General features: G+C 34.3%; 1 protein-coding gene across 1 annotated transcript; it reads right to left on the bottom strand.

Moving 5' to 3' along the window:
- Positions 1–8106: 8106 nt before the first annotated feature.
- On the bottom strand, positions 8107–19435 carry LOC142232044 (trypsin eta-like). The gene is made up of 3 exons (XM_075302747.1): positions 19117–19435; positions 18427–18706; positions 8107–8621 (listed from the first exon to the last, which is right to left on the bottom strand). Exons 1-3 carry the CDS (start codon positions 19365–19367, stop codon positions 8181–8183), a joined length of 972 nt encoding a protein of 323 aa, XP_075158862.1. The 5' UTR covers positions 19368–19435; the 3' UTR covers positions 8107–8180.
- Positions 19436–23788: the final 4353 nt, after the last annotated feature.

The following is a 23788-nucleotide window of genomic DNA, read 5'->3' as shown; positions in this document are numbered from 1 at the left end:
CGTAGAAACTTCTTCTAAACACTGCCATCCACAATCGGATTACTTAAGTTGCGGTAACGCTTGCCGATGGCAAGGTATCTTAAAACCTCCTAACACCATCTTCTAAATTGTATGTAAATCCATACGTGGTATATATTTAATCAAAAAAGATCGATCCAATACGTATATAATTCAGTTAGACAAAGTAGACATAAAATTTTGACAAAATTTTCTACAGAAATAAAATTTTAACAAAATTTTCTATAGAAATAAAATTTGCACAAAATTTTCTATAGAAATAAACTTTTGACAAAATTTTCTATAGAAATGAAATCTTGGTAGATTATTTTTGGCTCGAGTGGCAACCATGATTATGAACCGAATAAAATTTAAACAAATTTTTCTATAGAAATTAAATCTTGACAATGATGAAAATTTTATTATGAACCGAATAAAATTTTAACAAAATTTTATCTAGAAATAAAATTTTGACAAAATTTTCTATAGAAATAAAATTTTGGTAGACTATTTTTGGCTCTAGTGGCAACCATGATTATGAACCGATATGGACCAATTTTTGTGTGATTGGACCAATTTTGGTATGGTTGTTAGCGACCATATACTAACACCACATTCCTAATTTGAACCGGATCGGATGAATTTTGCTCCTCCAAGAGGTTCCGGAGGTCAAATCTGGAGAACGTTTTATATGGGGGCTATATATAATTATGGACCGATATGGACCAATTGTGGCACGCTTGTTAAAGATCATATACTAACACCATGTTCCAAACTACCGGATTGGATGAAATTTGCTTCCCTTGGAGACTTCGCAAGCCAAATCTGGGGATCGGTTTATATGGGGGCTATATATAATTATGGACCGATGTGGACCAATTTTTGCATGGTTGTTAGAGACCATATACCAACATCATGTACCGAATTTCAGGCGGATCGCATGAAATTTGCTTCTCTTTGAGGCTCCGCAAGCCAAGTCTGGGGATCGGTTTATATGGGGGCTATATATAATTATTGACCGATGTGGACCAATTTTTGCATGATTGTTAGAGACCATATACCAACACCATGTACCAAATTTCAGCCGGATCGGATGAAATATGCTTCTGTTAGAGGCTCCACAAACCAAATCTGAGGGTCCCTTTATATGGGGGCTATACGTAAAAGTGGACCGATATGGCCCATTTTCAATACCATCCGATACCTACATCGATCGATCCTACATCGATAACAACGACTTGGGCCAAGTTTCAAGTCGATAGCTTGTTTCGTTCGGAAGTTAGCGTGATTTCAACAGACGGACGGACGGACGGACGGACATGCTTAGATCGACTCAGAATTTCATCACGACCCAGAATATATATACTTTATGGGGTCTTAGAGCAATATTTCGATGTGTTACAAACGGAATGACAAAGTTAATATACCCCCATCCTATGATGGAGGGTATAAAAAGACAAAACAAATTATAAGGATTAGACATTTAAACTTCTACAAACAAGTCGAGGAAGCAAACTGCCTGGATGAGTCCAGAGTGAAGTAGGTGAAGAGATGTCTTATGATGTGAGCAGGTGTCCACAATTTGGTTAAACATCTTGAATTTCAGGATTCAGAAGGGAGAGGTAACAGTTCAAATACCTACCATCGCTGATAGGTGGTGATCTTCCCCCAGCACAGCAATGCACTGGTAGGCATCTATTGCCTTTTGAATCGCTGTCGTTTGTGCCATTCTCAATGCCGTCCTTATTCTCTCATCACTGTCATCGTCGATCAAGTGGTCAATTGATTATATCTCTTTACTGAAATCGAACCGGATGGGCTTAGTTCATTCGGTTGTTATCTTACTATATGAGGCATTATTTGGGTGGTTTACCCCGCTGCACTTTATCAGGTGCTGTTGGATGAGGAAGTCGCAGTGTTGCCTCACCGAGAGAATTTTAGGCTCATGTTGCAGATGACGAGAGACACCGTTCTCGTCATCGCTGATAGATGATTGTCTTCCACCCCAAACACAACCCGTATGGGTAGGAAACTATTTCACTCCGAATCGCTGCCGTGTGTGTTACCTTTAGGTTAGGTTAGGTTAGGTGGCAACCCGATGTATCAGGTTCACTTAGACTATTCAGTCCATCGTGATACCACATTGGTGAACTTCTCCTTTTTATAGCCGAACCTCCTTTTTATAGCCGAGTCCGAACGGCGTTCCACATTGCAGTGAAACCACTTAGAGAAGCTTTGAAACCCTCAGAAATGTCACCAGCATTGCTGAGGTGGGATAATCCACCGCTGAAAAACTTTTTGGTGTTCGGTCGAAGCAGGAATCGAAATGTGTTACCTTTAGTACCGTCCTTATTCCCTCATCACTGTTATCAAGTGGCCAATTGATTGTATCTCTTTCGTGAAATCGAACCGGATGGGCTTAGCTCGTTCGTTTGGTACCTTTCTAGATATGGCAATATTTTGGTGGTTTACCCTCTACACTTTATCAGGTGCTGGTGGGTGAGGAGGCCGAAGTGTAGTCTCACGAATATCATTTTTGGCTCATGCTGCAGATGTTGTTCTGGTGTTTTAGTGATATTCATTGGCAATTCGCAGCGCAGTATTTTGCATCGTTTGAAGACTTTAGGGTATCGCTAATACTGGGTGTCCAAACGGTGGTCGTATAATCGATAAGGGGACGACAAATAGATTCCTAGGTATTTTGTATCGTCTCTTTAACTTTCTCCCAAATGCTAATAGCCAATGTCATTAGGATCTTGTTTTTATGTTCAACGTGTTTAGCTACCATTTGCGCAAGAAGGAACAAACTATCAAACGTCACAAAAAGATCCTTGGGGTTCTTGCATGTGGGGATGTGATGTTTCAGATTCCTTCTGACAAAATAGCCACTAAGTGTAGGGAGGTAGTCATTAATCTTCAACTCAAGCTCTTCAATGTCTCTGCACGATCAGACTATGGACCAGTCATCCGCATAGGTTGTCAGGTGGATATCTGATGGTAGAGCTCCTGCCACTTAAAAGTTAAAAAGAAAGGGGGACAGTATGCTGGCTTGAGATACTCCTTGTTTATATCTCCTAGACGATTATGAGTTTTCTCTGAACTTTCTGCCAGCCATATAGCTTGCAAACCATCTCTTCATTTTGTTAGGGAAAGAGGTTCCATAATATTTCCTAAGATGGTAGTGTAGTTTACCTCATCAAAAGCTTTAGACAAGTCTAATGCTACAAGAATCGAACGTTTATGCAGTCTCCTACAATTCAATCTCTCTGAATTGTTGATTTTTAATTCATCGAACGCAGTGGTCGTACTCGTGCGAGAACGAAAATCCTGTTGATGATCTGCCAACATTAGATGTTCTGAAAAGTAGTGCAGTAAAATAGCTTACAGAACCTTCGTAACGGGGGAGAGAAGGGTAATTGACGGGCATTATCGCTTGGAGCAGACACTCCTCGTTAATGGCCATAGGAGGGCTGTCCTGTGTGAGTGCACGGAAGTCTTGCCTTTGTCCTCTGCTTACACGGTCCACTGTCTAGAAACCATGGTGTAGTCTTTTCGGAGGTTCCGGATTGTAAATCAGAACCGTGTGGATCCAAGATCGGACTCCTCCAAATGGTTGCGCCAATTATCTCGCTATGGGAGCAACACCGGTCGATCTTCTTAGCGATCTGGATCTGCTTTCTGAATCTCGTCCTTCTTATCTGCCGAGCCTGATGCTTCCAAATGGTTGACGCTTGGTTGTTGTTGTCAGGGTTGGCCTGTCACAAAATGTGGCTTTGCGACATACATTTGCGACGGTATAATACGTATGTCGCAAAAGTCGTAAACCTACTGTAGAAAACCAAATTTTGAATAGAAGAAATCCTGAACATTTTTTAATTTAGTTTGACAGCATTCGCTGTGAGTTTCTGCAGAAATATATGAAAGTTTTCTCATGGTCAAGCCTATTTTGGTGAGTTGGTGAGTGTGCAAAATACCTTGGGGTTATATTGGACAGGAGACTGAACTTAAAGCTAAGAAAGGAGGAGAAAATCCACGGTTACCCTGTACTCGTGCAAAAGGCAATAGGGAAAATGTGGGGACTAAAACCGAAAATTGTGAACATTCCTAAGAATTGAAACTTCTTTGCACATACCATCGTCTTGGATATCATCGAATTCGCTGCCTAGCTGACGCGACTAAAGTATTTTCAGTTTGCGACTTTTGTTACTTTTTCTACATTTACGACGCGTATGTGACGTTTACGACGTTTACAACTTTGCGACAGTCGCAAACCTTAAAAAGTTTGATACAGACCATCTCTGGTTGTTGTAAGAGTTTATTGTGTTTTCATCCTCTTTTGTTTTATGTTTTGGTCCATCAGCTTGTATCCACATTAAGGAACTCTAGCCTCTCGCTAGAGTTCCTTAATGTGGATACAAAAAGTCAAGTGGGAGGAGGACCGTCCTATAACACGGTTTGGGCTGGTTAAGTCCGCTATTTATGTATGCTGAACTGACATGCAACGCTGTTATTGTGCTATGCACTTTACGATATTCAACATGGTTGGCAGATGGGGAAGAGTAGGGTTTCAAGTGTCTTGGCTACGGCGAGAGAAGGGAGATCAACCTATACGGATTTTCATTGATCGAGTCTTTGCATTGCTTTAGTTGTGGTTTGTTGAGATTTGTCTTGATTGGAGAATGTGGAAAATTTTCTTTATGATGTGAGCCATTAGCTCATACATTTCCTATAAGGGAGATTTGCAATTCCCTCAAGGGGCCAGGCTTTCTCTGGTCTGATTGATACGACAGTTTTATCTCATCGTCTTTCAAACCAGAATTCTAATGGAAATAATGCCCTAATGTCTTTGCCTGGCTTCAGTAGTGCTTGGTTGAGATTCGTCTTGATTGTAGAATGTGGAAAATGTTGCTTATGAGGTGAGCCATTAGTTCATACATTTCCTATAAGGGATCCGCCATTGGACCAGAGTTTCTCCGGTCTGGTTTATCTGGCAGTTTTGTCTCGTTGTTTCTCATTTCCAGAACTATATTGGAAATAATGTCCCAAGCAAACCGGTACTACTCGATATTTTAGGCTCGATTAGACTATGCAGGTCTGAAATATTGTTCAACCAGCAGCAGAGAAAAGAAGCATCAAATGGGAAGGTTAGCTCAGGTTAGGTTTAAGTGGCAGTCCTTTTTGTCCGGTCTCATTTAGACTATTGAGTCCATTGTAATACCACAATAACTAAAATTGCCTATTACATATAGGCATTCGTAGTTTTTTAGCGTCGAACCCATCCGAGTATTTTCTTCCGATTGTTCCAAAAACATTAGCAGACTGCTTAAGTTAACATTTTCCAGTTCCGCCAGTACTCTGAAGCTATAGCATCAGTACAGTTCATGCAGTAGTCATGAAACAACACGGCAAACTAAACTATCAGGCAGTGACCCGTTATTGTAGTTTATGAGGTGAGCCATTAGTTCATACATTTCCTATAAGGGATCCGCCATTGGGCCAGAGTTTCTCCGGTCTGGTTTATCTGGAAGTTTTGTCTCGTTGTTTCTCATTCCCAGATTTTTACTGGAAATAATGCCCGGTACAACTCGATATTTTAGGCTCGATTAGACTATGTAGGTCTGAAATATTGTTCAACCAGCAGCAGAGAAAAGAAGCATCAAATGGGAAGATTAGCTCAGGTTAGGTTTAAGTGGCAGTCCGTTTTGTCCGGTCTCACTTAGACTATTAAGTCCATTGTAATACCACAATAACTAAAATTGCCTATTACATATAGGCACTCGTAGTTTTTTTTAGCGTCGAACCCATACGAGTATTTTCTTCCGATTGTTCCAAAAACATTAGCAGACTGCTTAAGTTAACATTTTCCAGCTCCGCCAGTACTCTGAAACTATAGCATCAGTACAGCTTATGCGGTAGTCATAAAACATCACGCCAATAGATTTTGCAAACTCGCCTATCAGGCATCGACCCGTTATTGCCGATACCAGGAGTGATATCTGACGTCTTGAAAACACTAGCATATCTAGTGAACTTTATATGTTTAGATGAGACCATATTTACTTAGTGTCATTGCCACCCTTGCAGTGCTCCCACCGGATATTCGCGATCATAACAGCCTTTTTACGCAGTATTAGCTTGAAAGTAGTCCAAGGCATACCAACAAAATATTTAAGGGAAGATAATAATCCTCATCAAACTTCGCAGTTCCCTAGTATGTTCCTGTGGCCATTCGCTCATATAAGGCAAATATTGAACTGCTAAGCCATCTCGTTGAGAGTGAGTAGGTAATCATTTCGCGATTTCATGTTGCAGTAATCCACTACGTTTGGCACATCTGGCCGAACTGCGACCGTGTTTTCTTTCCGAACACAGCGAGAGCTCGCGCAACCGAACAGCCATTGTTGCAGCTGACTGTTTGGACAATATGTCTAAAGGCAGTAGATGCAGCATTACATTATGACAATCTGGTTCTGTCTTACTGAATACGCAAAGGTACATAAGCACGCCATTCGCTGAGCTTTATCTTATTTCGTCATTTCGCGATTTCATGTTCCAGTAATCCACTACGTTTGCCACATCTGGCCGAACTGCGACAGTGTTATCTTTCCGAACACAGCGATAACTCGCTCGACCGAACAGCTATTAATGCAGCTGACTATTTGACCAATATGTCTAAAGGCAGTAGATGCAACATTACATTATGGCAATCTGGTTGTGTCTTACTGAATACGCAAGAGATACATAAGCACACCATTCGTTGAACTTTATCGTATTTAATGGAAATATATTCTCTCAAATCTATATTTTATTGGGAAGAGCATTATTCTTATGTTATTTCTCTTACAAAAATTAGTTATGTATATGCACAGGTATAAAGGGTGATACGGTCAAAATTTGGTCAAGGGAAAACGCGTGTAAATCGGTGAAATAGTTTATTTAAAAAATCAAATTAAATTTCTTTTTCAAGTTCAATTAGTATAAAATTCAGGAAAAATATTCAGTTAGGCTTTCGCTTTTCCAAATCCGAATTGCCGGGCCTCACGCTTGACACCTGCCATCAGATTTTGTACAGCCACCTTGTCCACCTTCTTCGCCGCAGACAGCCAGTTTGCCTTGAACTGCTGATCGTCCGTAGCAGTTTTTTGGTCTTCTTTAGGTTCCGCTTGACAATAGCCCAGTATTTCTCAATTGGGCGGAGCTCTGGCCCACCTGCACGTTGTTGGCGGCGTACCACTCCATGTCCTTTTTACCGTAATGGCAAGATGCCAAATCCGGCCAAAACAGTACGGAACAACCGTGTTTCTTCAGGAAAGGCAGCAGACGTTTATTCAAACACTCTTTCACGTAAATTTCTTGGTTGACAGTCCCGGAAGCTATGAAAATGCTGCTTTTCAAGCCACAGGTACAGATGGCTTGCCAAACCAGATATTTCCTTGCGAACTTTGACAGTTTTATGTGCTTGAAAATATCTGCTACCTTTCCCCTTCCTTTTGCCGTATAAAACTCCTGTCCCGGAAGCTGCTTGTAGTCGGCTTTGTCGTAGGTTTCGTCGTCCATTACCACGCAGTCAAACTTCGTCAGCTTCGTCGTGTACAGCCTCCGGGATCGCGCTTTGGCCGTCGTATTTTGTTTATCATCGCGATTTGGAGTCACTACCTTCTTGTAAGTCGATAGTCCGGCTCGTTTTTTGGCTCGATGCACGGTTGTAGACGATACACCCAGCTTATTTGCGGCTTCTCGGAGAGAGAGGTTAGGGTTTCGCTTGAAACTACCGGCAACTCTCTTTGTCGTCTCAGCGGCTTCCGGTTTTCGATTTCCCCCCGATCCAGACTTCCTGGCTGTCGACAAACGTTCCCCAAACACTTTAATTACATTTGTAACGATTGATTTGGCAACTTTTAGCGATTTTGCCAGCTTTGCGTGCGAGTAGCTCGGATTTTTGCGATGCGCGAGCAAACTTTTGATACGCTTCTCTTCTTGCTTGGACGGCATTTTGACAACTGAAGAGTGAATTCCAAAATCAAAATAGGAGCAACATGCTACACACACACCTTCAAAATGAGGGGTGTTCAGGTTTTTTAAATGCAACATTGAAAGAAATACGTCAAGTTTATATTGACCAAAGTTTGACCGAATCACCCTTTATTTATTGAATATTAATACGTATTTCAGTTTCTCCTTAATTAGAACGAAGACACTATTTTTGAGAAAATACTAAATAAGGCTAAAATAAACCAAGTAAATTGTCTACTATAATCATTAGGAGCTAAACTGGAGATGTGAGCATTTATCATCGTTAAATTATTTATAACATCTTCATTAATTCCTCTATCCTCTATGGATGCTGTGCGATTACGGAACCATTCAATATAATAGGAAACATTAGTGTATACGCCAGGATATTTTGGTAGAGCACATCCTATGCCAAAAGAGACAATACCAACCAATTTATTATCACATATTAGAGGGCCGCCAGAATCACCGAGGCAAGCATCACGACCACCACGCAAATAACCAGCACACATCATACCATCAAAAATGGTATCACTGCCATAAGTATCCACGCACACTTCACGATCTATTACAGGAGCTTCAAGGGATCGTAGCCGTTTGGAATAGGAGCCCTGGGGAGTGGAAGAAAAAAAAATCGCAGAAAACATGTGAAATATTCCATTTTTAATGTATGAAGTACTCAAATAGTAATAAATATTTATTGCTGTGATTATTTATGATACTATACCATTTTTAATTTAATCACAATAAATTGCTGTTGTGAATCGAGGAAACTTCATTTTATTTTTTAGAAAACTATGTAATAAAAGCAAGTATATAACAGGTTGGCTGATAAGTCCCCGGTCTAACAAAGAAAAACACAATTTTTTTTGTCAAAATTCGTTTTTATTATTCAACATAGTTCCATTCAAGAGCGATACAACGATTTTAACGACCTTGCAATTTTTTGATACCATTTTGGTAGTACTCCTTCGGTTTTGCCTCAAAATAGGCCTCAGTTTCGGTTTCATTGCAGCCAAATTTTTCCCCTGCGAGCATCCTTTTGAGGTCTGAAAACAAGAAAAATCGCTGGGGGCCAGATCTGGAGAATACGGTGGGTGGGGAAGCAATTCGAAGCCCAATTCATGAATTTTTGCCATCGTTCGCAATGACTTGTGGCACGGTGCGTTGTCTTGGTGGAACAACACTTTTTTCTTCTTCATATGGGGCCGTTTTGCCGCGATTTCGACCTTCAAACGCTCCAATAACGCCATATAATAGTCACTGTTGATGGTTTTTCCCTTCTCAAGATAATCGATAAAAATTATTCCATGCGCATCCCAAAAAACAGGGGCCATTACTTTGCCAGCGGACTTTTGAGTCTTTCCACGCTTCGGAGACGGTTCACCGGTCGCTGTCCATTCAGCCGACTGTCGATTGGACTCAGGAGTGTAGTGATGGAGCCATGTTTCATCTATTGTCACATATGGAGGGAAAAACTCGGGTGTATTACGAGATAACAGCTGCAAACACCGCTCAGAATCATAAACAAGTTGTTGTTTTTGGTCAAATGTGAGCTCGCGCGGCACCCATTTTACACAGAGCTTCCGCATACCCAATAGTTGATAAATGATATGACCAACACGTTCCTTTGATATCTTTAAGGCCTCTGCTATCTCGATCAACTTCATTTTACGGCCATTCAAAATCCTCCGTGCTCATTTCACCACGCTTGAATTTTGCATACCAATCAATTATTGTTGATTTCCCTGGGGCAGAGTCCGGAAACTCATTATCAAACCATGTATATGGAAGCTATATCTAAATCTGAACCGATTTCAATCAAATTTGGCACACATAACTATACTACCAATTGTACTCCTTGTGCAAAATTTCAAGCTAATCGGCATAAAACTCTGGCTTCTGGGTCCATATAAGTGCATATCGGGCGAAAGATATATATGGGATCTATATCTAAATCTGAATCGATTTCAACCAAATTTGGCACGCATAGCTACAATGCTAATTCTACTCCCTGTGCAAAATTTCAACCAAATTGGGCTAAAACTCTGGCTTTTAGGACCATATTAGTCCATATCGGGCGAAAGATATATATGGGAGCTATATCTAAATCTTAACCGATTTCAATCAAATTTTGCACACTTGACTATATAACTAAGTGTTATGTTTGTACAATATTTCAAGCAAATTGGTAAAAAACTCTGGCTGCTGGGTCCATATTAGAGCATATCGGGCGAAAGATATATATGGGAGCTATATCTAAATCTGAACCGATTTCTTCCAAATTTGGCGTGCATAGCAACAATGCTAATTCTACTCCCTGTGCAAAATTTCAACAAAATCGGAGTTAAAATTGGCCTCTGTGGTCATATGAGTGTAAATCGGGCGAAAGCTATATATGAATCTAAATCTGAACCGATTCCAACCAAATTTGGCACGCATAGCTACAATGCTATTTCTACTCCCTGTGCAAAATTTCAACTAAATCGGAGCAAAAAATTGGCCTCTGTGGTCATATGAGTGTAAATCGGCCAAAAGCTATATGTGGGAGCTATATCTAAATCTGAACCGATTTCAATAAAATTTGGCACACTTGACTATATAACTAAGTGTTATGTTTGTACAATATTTCAAGCAAATTGGTAAACAACTCTGGCTGCTGGGTCCATATTAGAGCATATCGGGCGAAAGATATATATGGGATCTATATCTAAATCTGAACCGATTTCTTCCAAATTTGGCGTGCATAGCAACAATGCTAATTCTACTCCCTGTGCAAAATTTCAACAAAATCGGAGTTAAAATTGGCCTCTGTGGTCATATGAGTGTAAATCGGGCGAAAGCTATATATGAATCTAAATCTGAACCGATTCCAACCAAATTTGGCACGCATAGCTACAATGCTATTTCTGCTCCCTGTGCAAAATTTCAACTAAATCGGAGCAAAAAATTGGCCTCTGTGGTCATATGAGTGTAAATCGGCCAAAAGCTATATACTGGAGCTATATCTAAATCTGAACCGATTTAAACCAAATTTGGCACGCATAGCTACTCTGGCTTCTGGGACCGTATTAGTCCATATATCTAAATCTGAACCGATTTCAATAAAATTTGGCACACTTGACTATAGTACTAATTGTTCTTCTTGTGCAAAATTTCAACCAAATTGGGCTAAAACTCTGGCTTCTGGGACCGTATTAGTCCATATCGGGCGAACGATATATATGGGAGCTATATCTAAATCTGAACCGATTTCTTCCAAAATCAATAGGGTTCTATCCTGAGCCAAAGCACATACATGTGCCAAATTTTAAGTCGATTGGACTAAAACTGCGACCTAGACTTTGATTACAAAAATGTGTTCACGGACAGACGGACATGGCTTTATCGACTCAGGAGCCCACCCTGAGCATTTTTGCCAAAGACACCATGTGTCTATCTCATCTCCTTCTGGGTGTTGCAAACATATGCACTAACTTATAATACCCTGTTCCACAGTGTGGAGCAGGGTATAAAAAAGGCCGATTACATACGTATATAATTCAGTTTGACAAAATTTTCTATTGAAATAAACTGTTGACAAAATTTTCTAAAGCAATAAAATTTTGACAAAATTTTCTATAGAAATAAAATTTTGACAACATTTTCTATAGAAATAAAATTTTGACAAAATTTTCTATAGAAATAAAATTTTGGCAAAATCGTATAGGCCGATATGGACCAATTTTTGCATGGTTGTTAGCGGCAATATACTACCGCAATGTACTAAATTTCAACACGTAACAAATTTCAACGGGATCGGATGAGTTTTGCTCCTCCAAAAGCTCCGGAGGTCAAATCTGGGGGTGGGTTTATATGGGCTATAAATATGATTATGGACCGATGTGGACGAATTCCTGCATGGTTGCTAGAGACTATATACTAACACCACGTACCAAATTTCAATCGAATCGGATGAATGTAGCTCATCCATGCGGCTCCGCAAATCAAATCTTGGGATCGGTTTATATGGGGGCTATATATAATTATGGACCGACGTGGACCAATTTTTGCATGGTTGTTAGAGACCATATACAAATATTATATACCAAATTTCAACCGGATCGGAATAATTTTGCGTCTCTCAGAGGCTCCGGAGGTCAAATCTGGGGATCGGTTTATATGGGGGCTATATATAATTATGCACCGATGTGGACCAATTTTTGCATGGTTGTTGGAGACCATATACTAACTCCATGTACCAAATTTCAGCAAGATCGGATGAAATTTGCTTCTTTTACAGGCTCCGCAAGCCAAATCTGGAGATCGGTTTATATGGGGCCTATATATAATTATGGGCCGATGTAAACCATTTTTGGCATGGTTGTTAGAGACCATATACCAACACCATGTACCAAATTTCAACCGGATCGGATGAAATTTGGTTTTCTTAAAGACTCCGCAAGCCAAATCGGGGGATCGGTTTATATGGGGGCTATATGTAATTATGGACCGATATGGACCAATTTTTGCATGGTTGTTAGAGACTATATACTAACACCATGTACGAAATTTCAGAGGGATCGGAATAAATTTGCTTCTCTTAGAGCAATCGCAAGGGGGTCCGTTTATATGGGGGCTATACGTAAAAGTGGACCGATATGGCCCATTTGCAATACCATCCGACCTACATCAATAACAACTTCTTGTGCCAAGTTTGAAGTCGATAGCTTGTTTCGTTCGGGAGTTAGCGTGATTTCAACAGACGGACGGACATGCTCAAATCGACTCAGAATTCCACCACGACCCAGAATATACTTTATGGGGTCTTAGAGCAATATTTCGATGTGTTACAAACGGAATGACAAAGTTAATATACCCCCATCCTATGGTGGAGGGTATAAAAAGGCCGATTAAATACGTATATAATTCAAGTTGACAAAATTTTCTATAGAAATAAAAGTTTGAAAAATTTTTTTATAGAAATAAAATTTTGACAAAATTTTCTATAGAAATAAAATGGTGAAAAATTTTCTAAAGCAATAAAATTTTGACAAAATTTTCTATAGATATACAATTTTGACAAAATGTTCTATAGAAATAAAATCTTGACAAAATTTTGTATAGTAATAAAATTTTGAAAAAATTGTCTACAGTAATAAAATTTTGACAAAATGATATGGACCAATTTTTGCATGGTTGTTAGCGCAATGTACCAAATTTCACCACGTACCAAATTTTAACCGGATCGGATGAGTTTTGCTCCTCCAAAAGCTCCGGAGCTCAAATCTTGGGATCGGTTTATATGGGCGATAAATATAATTATGGACCGATGTGGACCCATTCCTGCATGGTTGCTAAAGACCATATACTAACACCACGTACCAAATTTCAACCGAATCGGATGAATGTAGGTCATCCATGAAGCTCCGGATTTCAAATCGGGGGATCGGTTTATATGGGGGCTATATATAATTATGGACCGATGTGGACCAAATTTCAACCGGTCCGGAGGTCAAATATATATATATATATATATATATATATATATATATATATATATATATATATATATATATATATATATATATATATATATATATATATATATATATATATATATATATATATATATATATATATATATATATATATATATATATATTGGTCCGATGTGGTCCAATTTTTGCATGGTTGTTGGAGACCATATACTAACACCATGTACCAAATTTCAGCAAGATCGAATGAAATTTGCTTCTCTTACAGGCTCCGCAAGCCAAATCTGGAGATCGGTTTCTATGGGGCTTATATATAATTATGGGCCGATGTAAACCATTTTTTGCATGGTTGTTAGAGACCATATACCAACACCATGTACCAAATTTCAACCGGATCGGATGAATTTTGCTCCTCCAATAGGCTCCGCAAGCCAAATCTGAGCGTCGGTTTATATGGGGCCTATACGTAAAAGTGGTCCGATATGGTCCATTTGCAATACCATCTGACCTACATCAATAACAACTACTTGTGCCAAGTTTCAAGTCGGTAGCTTGTTTCGTTCGGAAGTTAGCGTGATTTCAACAGACGAACGGACGGACGGACATGCTCAGATCGACTCAGAATTTCACCACGACCCAGAATATATATACTTTATGGGGTCTTAGAGCAATATTTCGATGTGTTACAAACGGAATGACAAAGTTAATATACCCCCATCCTAAGGTGGAGGGTATAAAAATTGCCGCTGGTGAGATTTGAACCAGCGTTCTTTATTATACCCACCACCATAAAATGGTGACGGGGGTATAATAAGTTTGTCATTCCGTTTGTAACACATCGAAATATGGATTTCCGACTATATAAAGTATATATATATATATATATATATATATATATATATATATATATATATATATATATATATATATATATATATATATATATATATATATATATATATATATATATATATATATATATGTATGTATATATATATATATATATATATATATATATATATATATATATATATATATATATATATATATATATATATATATATATATATATATATATATATATATATATATATATATATATATATATATATATATATATATATATATATATATATATATATATATATATATATTCTTGATCAGGGAGAAATTCTAAGACGATATAAGCATGTCCGTCTGTCCGTCTGTCTGTCTGTTGTAATCACGCTACAGCCTTCAATAATGGCGCTATCTTCCCGAAATTTGGCACAGATTCGTTTTTTGTTTGCAGGCAGGTCAAGTTCGAAGATGGGCTATATCGGTCCAAGTTTTGATATAGTCCCCATATAAACCGACCTCCCGATTTTGGGTCTTGGGCCTATAAAAACCGTAGTTTTTATCAGATTTGCCTGAAATTGGAAATCTAGAGGTATTTTGGGACCATAAAGATGTGTGTCGAAAATGGTCTCTATCGGTCCATGTTTTGGTGTAGCCTCCATATAGACCGATCTCCCGATTTTGCTTCTTAGGCGTCTAGAAACAGTATTTTCTATCCGATTTGTCTGAAATTGAAATTCTAGAGGTATTTTAGGACCATAAGGAGGTGTATCGAAAATGGTTCGTATCGGTCCATGTTTTGATATAGCCACCATATAGACCGATCTCCCGATTTTGCTTCTTATTTGCCTGAAATTGGAAAGCTAAAGGTATTTTGGGACTATAAAGAGGTGTGTCGAAAATGGTCCGTATCGGTTCATGTTTTGGTATAGCCCCCATATAAACCGATCTCCCGATTTTGCTTCTTAGGCGTCTAGAAACAGTATTTTCTATCCGATTTGTATGAAATTGAAAATCTAGAGTTATTTTGGGACTATAAAGAGGTGTGTCGAAAATGGTCCGTATCGGTCCATGTTTTGATATAGCCCCCATATAAACCAATCTCCCGATTTGGAGTCTTGGACCTATAAAAACCGTACTTGTTATCCAATTTGCCTGAAATTGGAAATATAGAGGTATTTGAGGACCATAAAAAGGTGTGCCGGAAATGGTGCCCATCGGTCCATGTTTTGGTATAGCCCCCATATAGACCCGATTTTGCTTCTTGGGCTTCTAGAAACTATATTTTCTATCAGATTTTCCTGAAATTGAAAATCTAGAGTTCTTTTGGGACTATAAAAAGGTGTGCGAAAATGGTACCCATCGGTCCATGTTTTGGTATAGTCCCCATATAGACCGATCTCCTGATTTTGCTTCTTGGGCTTCTAGAAACTATATTTTCCATCCGATTTACCTGAAAGTCTTGAGCTTCTATAAACTGTATTTATTACCCGATTTGCCTGAAATTCGAAATCTAGAGGTATTTTTGGACCACAAATAAGTGTGCCGAAATTGAAGTATATCGGTCCAGTTTTTGGTATAACCCCCATATTGTCAGTCTCTCGATTTTTACTTCTTGGGCGTCTAGTCGATTTTTTTCTAGCCGATTTGTTTGAAATTGAAAATCTGAAGGTATTTTAAAATCACAAATATGTGAGTAGGAAATGGTGCCTATCGGTCCATGCTTTGGTATAGCCCCAATATAGACCGATCTCCCGGCTTTATTTCTTTGGCTTCTAGAATCCGTAGTTTTTATCCGATTTGCTGGAAATTAGAAATCTTTAACGAAATTTTAGACAAACGAAATTTCCTTTTCTTATAAAGTAATTTCGTTTCTTCAACGATTGTCCCTAAAATTTGTATCAAAAGAAAACTTTGTATCAAAAGAAAATTACGTTTCTCAAAAAAGGAAACACTTCTTTCAGGGTATGGCAGGCGCACTGATCATGAAAATTGCTTGAAACTGAAAAAAAAATTTCCAGATTTTACTCATCGTATTTGTTAAAATAATGGCGGAAAAAACCTACAGATTTAAGATTTCAAATCAAGGCGTAATTTCATCATATACACGATATGTTTATAATTTCTCTAAAACTCAAACAAAATTAGTTCTCATAAATCCAGAATCTGATCTGGTCTTCATAGGTATAATCTTTAAAGTTTGTCTTCGGGAACTGACTTGCTTGGGAGAAGATTTGTCATCAAACCCCCTACAAAATTTTATTTTTATATACATTTTTCCAAAATTTCATTTCTATAGAAATTTTTTTCAAAATTTTATTTTTATAGAAAAAATATTATTTCTATATTTTTTATATAGAAAATTGAAGTACTTCTTAGTTAGAGAGGAATGTTTTGCAAAATCTACCAAAACATCAAGAATGCTACCGATCTACCAAACAATAAAAAATCTACAATTTTCAGTAGAATTCTACCAACTGTAGTAGCCATGACCCTTAGTCTCTGAAAGGATCGGAAAACAAGATGATGCAGACAATTTTTTTTTCTGATTCAATCACGAAATTAATTGATCCAATTATTTTTTTATTGAATTATTTATTATTTTATTGAAATGTCTTCAATCACAGAAATGATAGTATCAATTAAAAAATTAATTGAAAATCAATTGAAAAATTAAGTGATCTAATTAAAAAATTAAATAATACTATTAATTTTTGTGATTGATTTTTATTTGAATTAAAAAATTTGTTGAATCAAATAAATTTTTAATTGCATTTTTTTAAATCTCAAATAAGACTTTAATTGTAAAAGTGTTCGCGACATTTTTTCTGAATCGTTGTGAATGTTTCTTACAGGTACACACAAAAAAATTCTGATTCAATCACGAAATTAAATGATCCAATTATTTTTTTAATTGAAATGTCTTCAATCACGAAAATGGTAGCATCAAAATACTCTATTAAAAAATTAATTGATTTCATTTGCAAATTTCAATTAATTTTTTAATTGATTCAATTAAAAATTTAATTGATGTTGACTGCAAAACTCAATTAATTTCTTGAAATAAAAACGTAAATATTTTCAATTACTTTTTTAACTGACTTACCCCCATTTTCATGAAGCTCCGTTAGTGCTCCGTTAGCTAACGAACTTTTAAACCATACTATGGACATATCTGTCATCTTGCCTATATATTCCACATGCCAGTTAGACATTTAACTACTGAAAATTTTTCAGTTAAAGTTAGCCGGAAAAAAGATATTTGCAATTTACTTTCTGTTAACTGGCAGTTAAAGCCTAACGGAGCTACATGAAAATGGCCGTTAGTGTTTTTATTTTGATTGAAATATTGATTGTTTGAAATAATTTTTTTGTTAAAAATTAAAAAAATGTCCATCACATTTTTAATTGATTTAGTCTTCCGAGTTTGATTAAAAAGTTATTTGTATTAATTAATTTTTTAAAAATTAAAAATTTTCAATTATTGACTTAATTAACATAATGTTTCCATCTTGTTTAAAAAAATAATTGTATCAATGAATTTATTAATTCAAAAACTTTTCATCTTCACAAAACAAATTCTTCATTCAATTACCAAATTAATTGGTCCAATTAAGGGTTTAATTGAAATGTCTTCAATCACAGAAATGATAGTATCAATTCAAAAATTAATTGAGAGGAATTAAGTGATCCAATTAAAAAATTAATTGATATTATTAATTTTTGTGATTGATTTTTGTTTCAATTAAAAAATTTGTTTAATCAATTAAATTTTTAATTGAATATATTTTAAAACTGAATTAATATTTTAATTGGAATAATTTTCGTGAAATGTTTTTCTGTGTTCAATCAACTTTTTAATTTGAAATATTTTGGTGATATTTTTTTATGTATATTTTTTCTATGTATAGGACACATAGTTTGAAAATTAACCGAATGATTAAACATTACAGTGAAATTTCACAGAAGTGAACACCGTCGCTCGCATAAATTTTATCAACAATTGGGAAATTTCCAAATGATAATGTGATAATAAAAAATTAAATGTTTCGGAGTGTCCAATTTTGTGAGGTTTCATCAGTCTAAGTCATTGTAATCATACCTTTTCAGTTATTCCCCAACCGCTTACAGTACACTTGGTGCCGGCTTCAATATGGGCATTTTCATTCACCTCCATGATCGATGCCCGTAGATAATTTAATGGAACCGAGTCATCAAGAATTACTATGGCAATATCATCGCGATATGTGGTAGGATTAAAATTTGGACCAGTAATAATTTCACGTACTTGTAATTTCAGTGAGCCGGATTTTTTTGTTCGGTCCACGTTACCCATAGTTATAACAAACTCACTGGCATTGCGGAATTTTTGTTTGTGCTCACTAAAAAATAAAAGAAAAATGAAAATTTGTTCAAGGGCCGGTCAGAAGCAAATATATTTCGGAATCACAAAACTCAAAATTTTCGTTTGGCCATAACTTCTTAACCCTGAAACTTATAAACTTAGACCTTGGTAATATAGTTCTCTTTAATGAGAAGTTCAAATTAAAATTGTTTTGGAGTTCGAGAGTATCTCTATATTTTCATTACAGGAAAAATAAATTCTTGCGATTTGCGATTACGAATATCGGAACATAGGAGATTTTCTTATACAACATTTCGGGAATTCGTGTCGAACTACGGCATCCCTAATGTTTTAGAATTCATTGGGAGACAACAAATTCCCAACAAATACCCGAGATGTTGTAATAAAAACACAACTGTGTCGGATGAGATAATTTTTTCCACTTACTCCCAAATACAATGTGAGGCCGTGAGTACCAGATTGCGAGCTACCAAGGTTCCACCACATAAATGACCAGCTCCAAAGAACATGTCATCGATATATTTATTACGTAAGGAAACCTGGTAGCGTGTATCATCCCAATTAACATCACTACCATTGATAATACGAGATTCCCAAGTCGATGGCAATGCATTCAGAGCCATGAACATCTGAAGTAAGCAACAATATGCAATGAGTCCTTGCTGATATTTCCCCATTATTTCGTTGAATGCTAAGCCCAATGCGAAGAGAGCTGCCCGCCTTATAGGAAATTTAAATTAGTACTAATTTTACTGAACGAAATTCATTGTTTATTATAGTGGCATCTTTCTTTGAAATCTCACGTTTATTTTTTTTTAATCATTCCCATTCTCCCAGCACATTTTTTTTTCTAATACAATGCAAATCAAGAAGTTATCATGAAAATCTAAAGTGTCAATAGTTATTAATTTTCATTTAAAGTCAAATAAGATAAGAGATTGATTCGCAGATGTAATTTTGATTCAAATATAAATTATTAAAACTACACTACAATATTTACATAGACTTGTGATGATTTAATTAAATTTTGCTTGGTACGTCATAGAATCATTTGGAAAATGTGTGAACAGATTGTCTCACTTTCGTTGGGGAATTTTATTTTTGATGATTAACTGTTTACAGTTTCTTTCCATTCAAAATACATGGCAACACTATTTTATCGACTTGTATACACAATTGGTAGAATTCTACCAAAAATGGTAGATTAATAGAATTGTTGATGTTTTTGTAGATTTTGCAAAACATTCCTCCCCAACTAAGAGGTACTTAAATTTTCTACAGAAATAAAATTTTGACAAAATTTTCCATAGAAATAAAATTTTGACAAAATTTTCCATAGAAATAAATTTTTGACAAAATTTTCTATAGATATGAAATTTTCACAAAATTTTCTATAGAAATAAAATTTTGACAAATTTTTCTATAGAAATAAAATTTTAATAAAATTTTCTATACAACTAAGATTTTGACAAAATTTTCTATAGAAAAAAAATTTGACAAAATTTTCTATAGAAATAAAATTTTGATAAAATTTTCTATAGAAATAAAATTTTTACAACGTTTTCTATAGAAATTAAATTTTGACAAAATTTTCCATAGAAATTGAATTTTGACAAAATTTTCCATAGACATACAATTTTGACAAAATTTTCCATAGAAATTAAATTTTGAGAAAATATTCTATAGAAATAAAATTTTAAGAAAATAATAAATAAAATTTTGACAAAATTTTCCATAGAAATAAAATTTTGACAAAATTTTCTATAGAAATAAAATTTGGGAAAATTTTCTATAGAAATAAAATTGTGAGAAAATTTTCTATAGAAATAAAATTTTGAAAAACAATTTTCTATAAAAATAAAATTTTGACAAAATTTTCTATAGAAATAAAATTTTGAGAACATTTTCTATAGAAATAAAATTTTGAGAAAATTTTCCATAAAAATAAAATTTTTCACAAAATTTTCTATAGAAATAAAATTTTGACAAAATTTTCTATAAAAATAAAATTTTGAAAACAATTTTCTATAAAAACAAAATTTTGACAAAATTTTCTGTAGAAATAAAATTTTGAGAACATTTTCTATAGAAATTAAAGTTTGACAAAATTTTCTATAGAAATAAAATTTTGACAAAATATTCTATAAAAATAAAATTTTGAAAACAATTTTCTATAAAAATAAAATTTTGAGAACATTTTCTATAGAAATAAAATTTTGAAAAAAATTTTGACAAAATTTTCTATGGAAATAACATTTTGACAAAATTTTCTATGGAAATAACATTTTGACAAAAGTTTCTATAGAAATAAAATTTTGACAAAATTTTCTATAGAAATAAAATTTTGACAAAATTTTCCATAGAAATAAAATTTTGACAAAATTTTGACAAAATAAAATTTTGAGAACATTTTCTATAGAAATAAAATTTTGAGAAAATTTTATATAAAAATAAAATTTTGACAAAATTTTCTATAAACTAAAATTTTGACAAAATCTTTTATAGAAATAAAATTTTTACTAAATTTTCTATAGAAATAACATTTTAACAAAATTTTCTATAGAAATAAAATTTTTTTTTCCATAGAAATAAAATCTTGACAAAATTTTCTATAAAATAAAGTTTTGACAAAATTTTCTATAGAAATAAAATTTTGTCAAAATTTTCTATAAAAATAAGATTTTGACAAAATTTTCTATAGAAATAAGATTTTGACAAAATTTTCTATTGAAATAAAAGTTTGACAAAATTTTCTATAGAAATAAAATTTTGGCAAAATTTTCTATAGAAATAAAATTTTGACAAAATTTTCTATAGAAATTAAATTTTGACAAAATTTTCCATAGAAATAAAATTTTGACAATATTTTCTATAGAAATAAAAGTTGGAAAAAAACTTCTATAAAAATAAAATTTTCTATAAAAATACAATTTTTCATAAAATTTTTTATAGAAATAAAATTTTTAGAAAATTTTCTATAAAAATAAAATTTTGAGAAAATTTTCTATAGAAATAAAATTTTGACAAAATCTTCTATAGAAACAAAATTTCTACAAAATTTTCTATAGAAATAACATTTTGACAAAATTTTCTATAAAAATAAAATTTTTGACAAAATTTTCCATAGAAATAAAATCTTGACAAAATTTTCCATAGAAATAAAATTTTGACAAAATTTTCTATAGATATAAAATGTTGACAATATTTTCTATAGAAATAAAATTTTGAGAAAATTTTCTATAGAAATAAAATTTTGACAAAATTTCTTATAGAAATAAAATTTTGACAAAATTTTCCATAGAGATAAAATTTTCTATAGAAATAAAATTTTCTATAGATATAAAATTTTGACAAAATTTTCCATAGAAATAAAATTTTGACAAAATTTTCTACAGATATAAAATTTTGAGAAAATTTTCTATAAAAATAAAAATTTTCGCAAAATTTTCTATAGAAATAAAATTTTGACAAAATTTTCTGTAGAAATAAAATTTTGAAAAAATTTTCTATAGGAATAAAATTTTGACAAAATATTCTATAGAAATAAAATATTGATAAAATTTCCTGTAGGAAGGTCGTTATAATCGTTGTATCGCTCTTGAAGGGAACTATGTTGAATAATAAAAACGAATTTTGACAAAAAAATGTGTTTTTCTTTGTTAGACCGGGGACTTATCAGCCAACCACAAAATTTTGGCAAAATTTTATTTCTATAGAAAATTTTGTCAAAATTTTATTTCTATAAAGAATTTTGTCAAAATTTTATTTCTGTAGAATTTTTTGTCAAAATTTTATTTCTAATTATATTTTTCTAAAATTTTATTGTTTGGGAAAATTCTGTCAAAATTTTATTTTTGTAGAAAATTTTCTTAAAATTGTATTTCTATAGAATATTTTGTCAAAACTTATATCTTGTTGTTATGATTTCAACTTAAACTACAAGGTTAGTTTAACCAAACAGAGAGAAAATGTTGTCAAGACTTTATGACTAAATAAAATTTTATACGACAAATTTTCTTCAAAACTTCTTTTAGTGCGAAAAAAAAATCAAACTATATTAGTTGTAGAGGTGTACACGTGAGTAATATTTGAATCACGCACACTCACGACAGAAAAATCTTATTCACGCACACTAACGCACGATATTGTTTGGTAGGACTTACGCTCACGCACACTTATGAAAAGAAAATTTGTACTCACGCAATGATGTCGTGACTCACGAAAAATACCGTGACTCACGAAAAATATCGTGACTCACCAAAAATGTCGTGATTGACGAAAATTTTTTTGAGTAATTTAGTGTCTTAGTGACGTGTCTGAAAACATGAGAATTATTAAAATCGAGAGCGTTATTACACTCATAACATCCCACGTGTAGTTTGTCAAAAATTTAGTTTCGCAAATTTTAGTTAATCAGCAAAAATATGTCCTTTTGAAAAATTTTCAGAAGTTCAAATTTTTTGAAATTTCTTTTTAGTGGGCGAGTTCATTTGACACTTATGATAGGGTTTCTCTTATTTAACAAAAATTATCCTATGTCAAGTAGCGAAGCCGAAAAGTAGATTATTAACAACTTTACAAAAATATTTTTTTGCAAATTTCAAAAATTTTAAGAAGTAAGCTTAAAATCTGGTTCACGAGAGTTTATCTTCATTCTATAGGAATATTTGAAATTAAATTAATGAGATCATGTCTATGATATGTTCGCCATTGTACTCTACCAGATGATTTAAAACACAATCAAAACGACGCCATTCTATCTATCACCCGAAAGATCTAACAAACGCCTACACATACTCACATTCACACGTATATAAACATATTCGTACACACAACAAACTAGGACATTAATTAAGCATTAATTAAACATGGAAATCACAAAATCCACTTTGGCCAGACCATAATTTTGGTCATAACAATGCCAATAACATTAGCCGACACAGGCAAGCAAAATTTGTTTACCACAACACAAAGTAGTCACTCATTATGGTCATTTGGTTATGGCAAATCCCACAGTAATTTTCACAAAAACCACCAAAAAACAATAAAAAAACTGCTTCACTTCCATTCAATTCAAGTCGACAAAAAGGTCAATTTG

Source organism: Haematobia irritans, chromosome 3 (assembly GCF_050003625.1).
Source record: "Haematobia irritans isolate KBUSLIRL chromosome 3, ASM5000362v1, whole genome shotgun sequence".
Classification (NCBI taxonomy): Eukaryota; Metazoa; Arthropoda; class Insecta; order Diptera; family Muscidae; genus Haematobia; species Haematobia irritans.
Note: the sequence above shows the minus strand (reverse complement) of the source record. Positions and strands in the feature narration are given on the sequence as shown.

Coding starts and splice junctions, on each gene's coding strand:
- LOC142232044 (XM_075302747.1), bottom strand. CDS start 19,367: ATGGGGAAATATCAGCAAGGACTCATTGCATATTGTTGCTTACTTCAG. Junction 18,707..19,116: donor GCCTCACATTGTATTTGGGA/GTAAGTGGAAAA, acceptor TTTATTTTTTAG/TGAGCACAAACAAAAATTCC. Junction 8,622..18,426: donor GTTGGGGAATAACTGAAAAG/GTATGATTACAA, acceptor TCCACTCCCCAG/GGCTCCTATTCCAAACGGCT.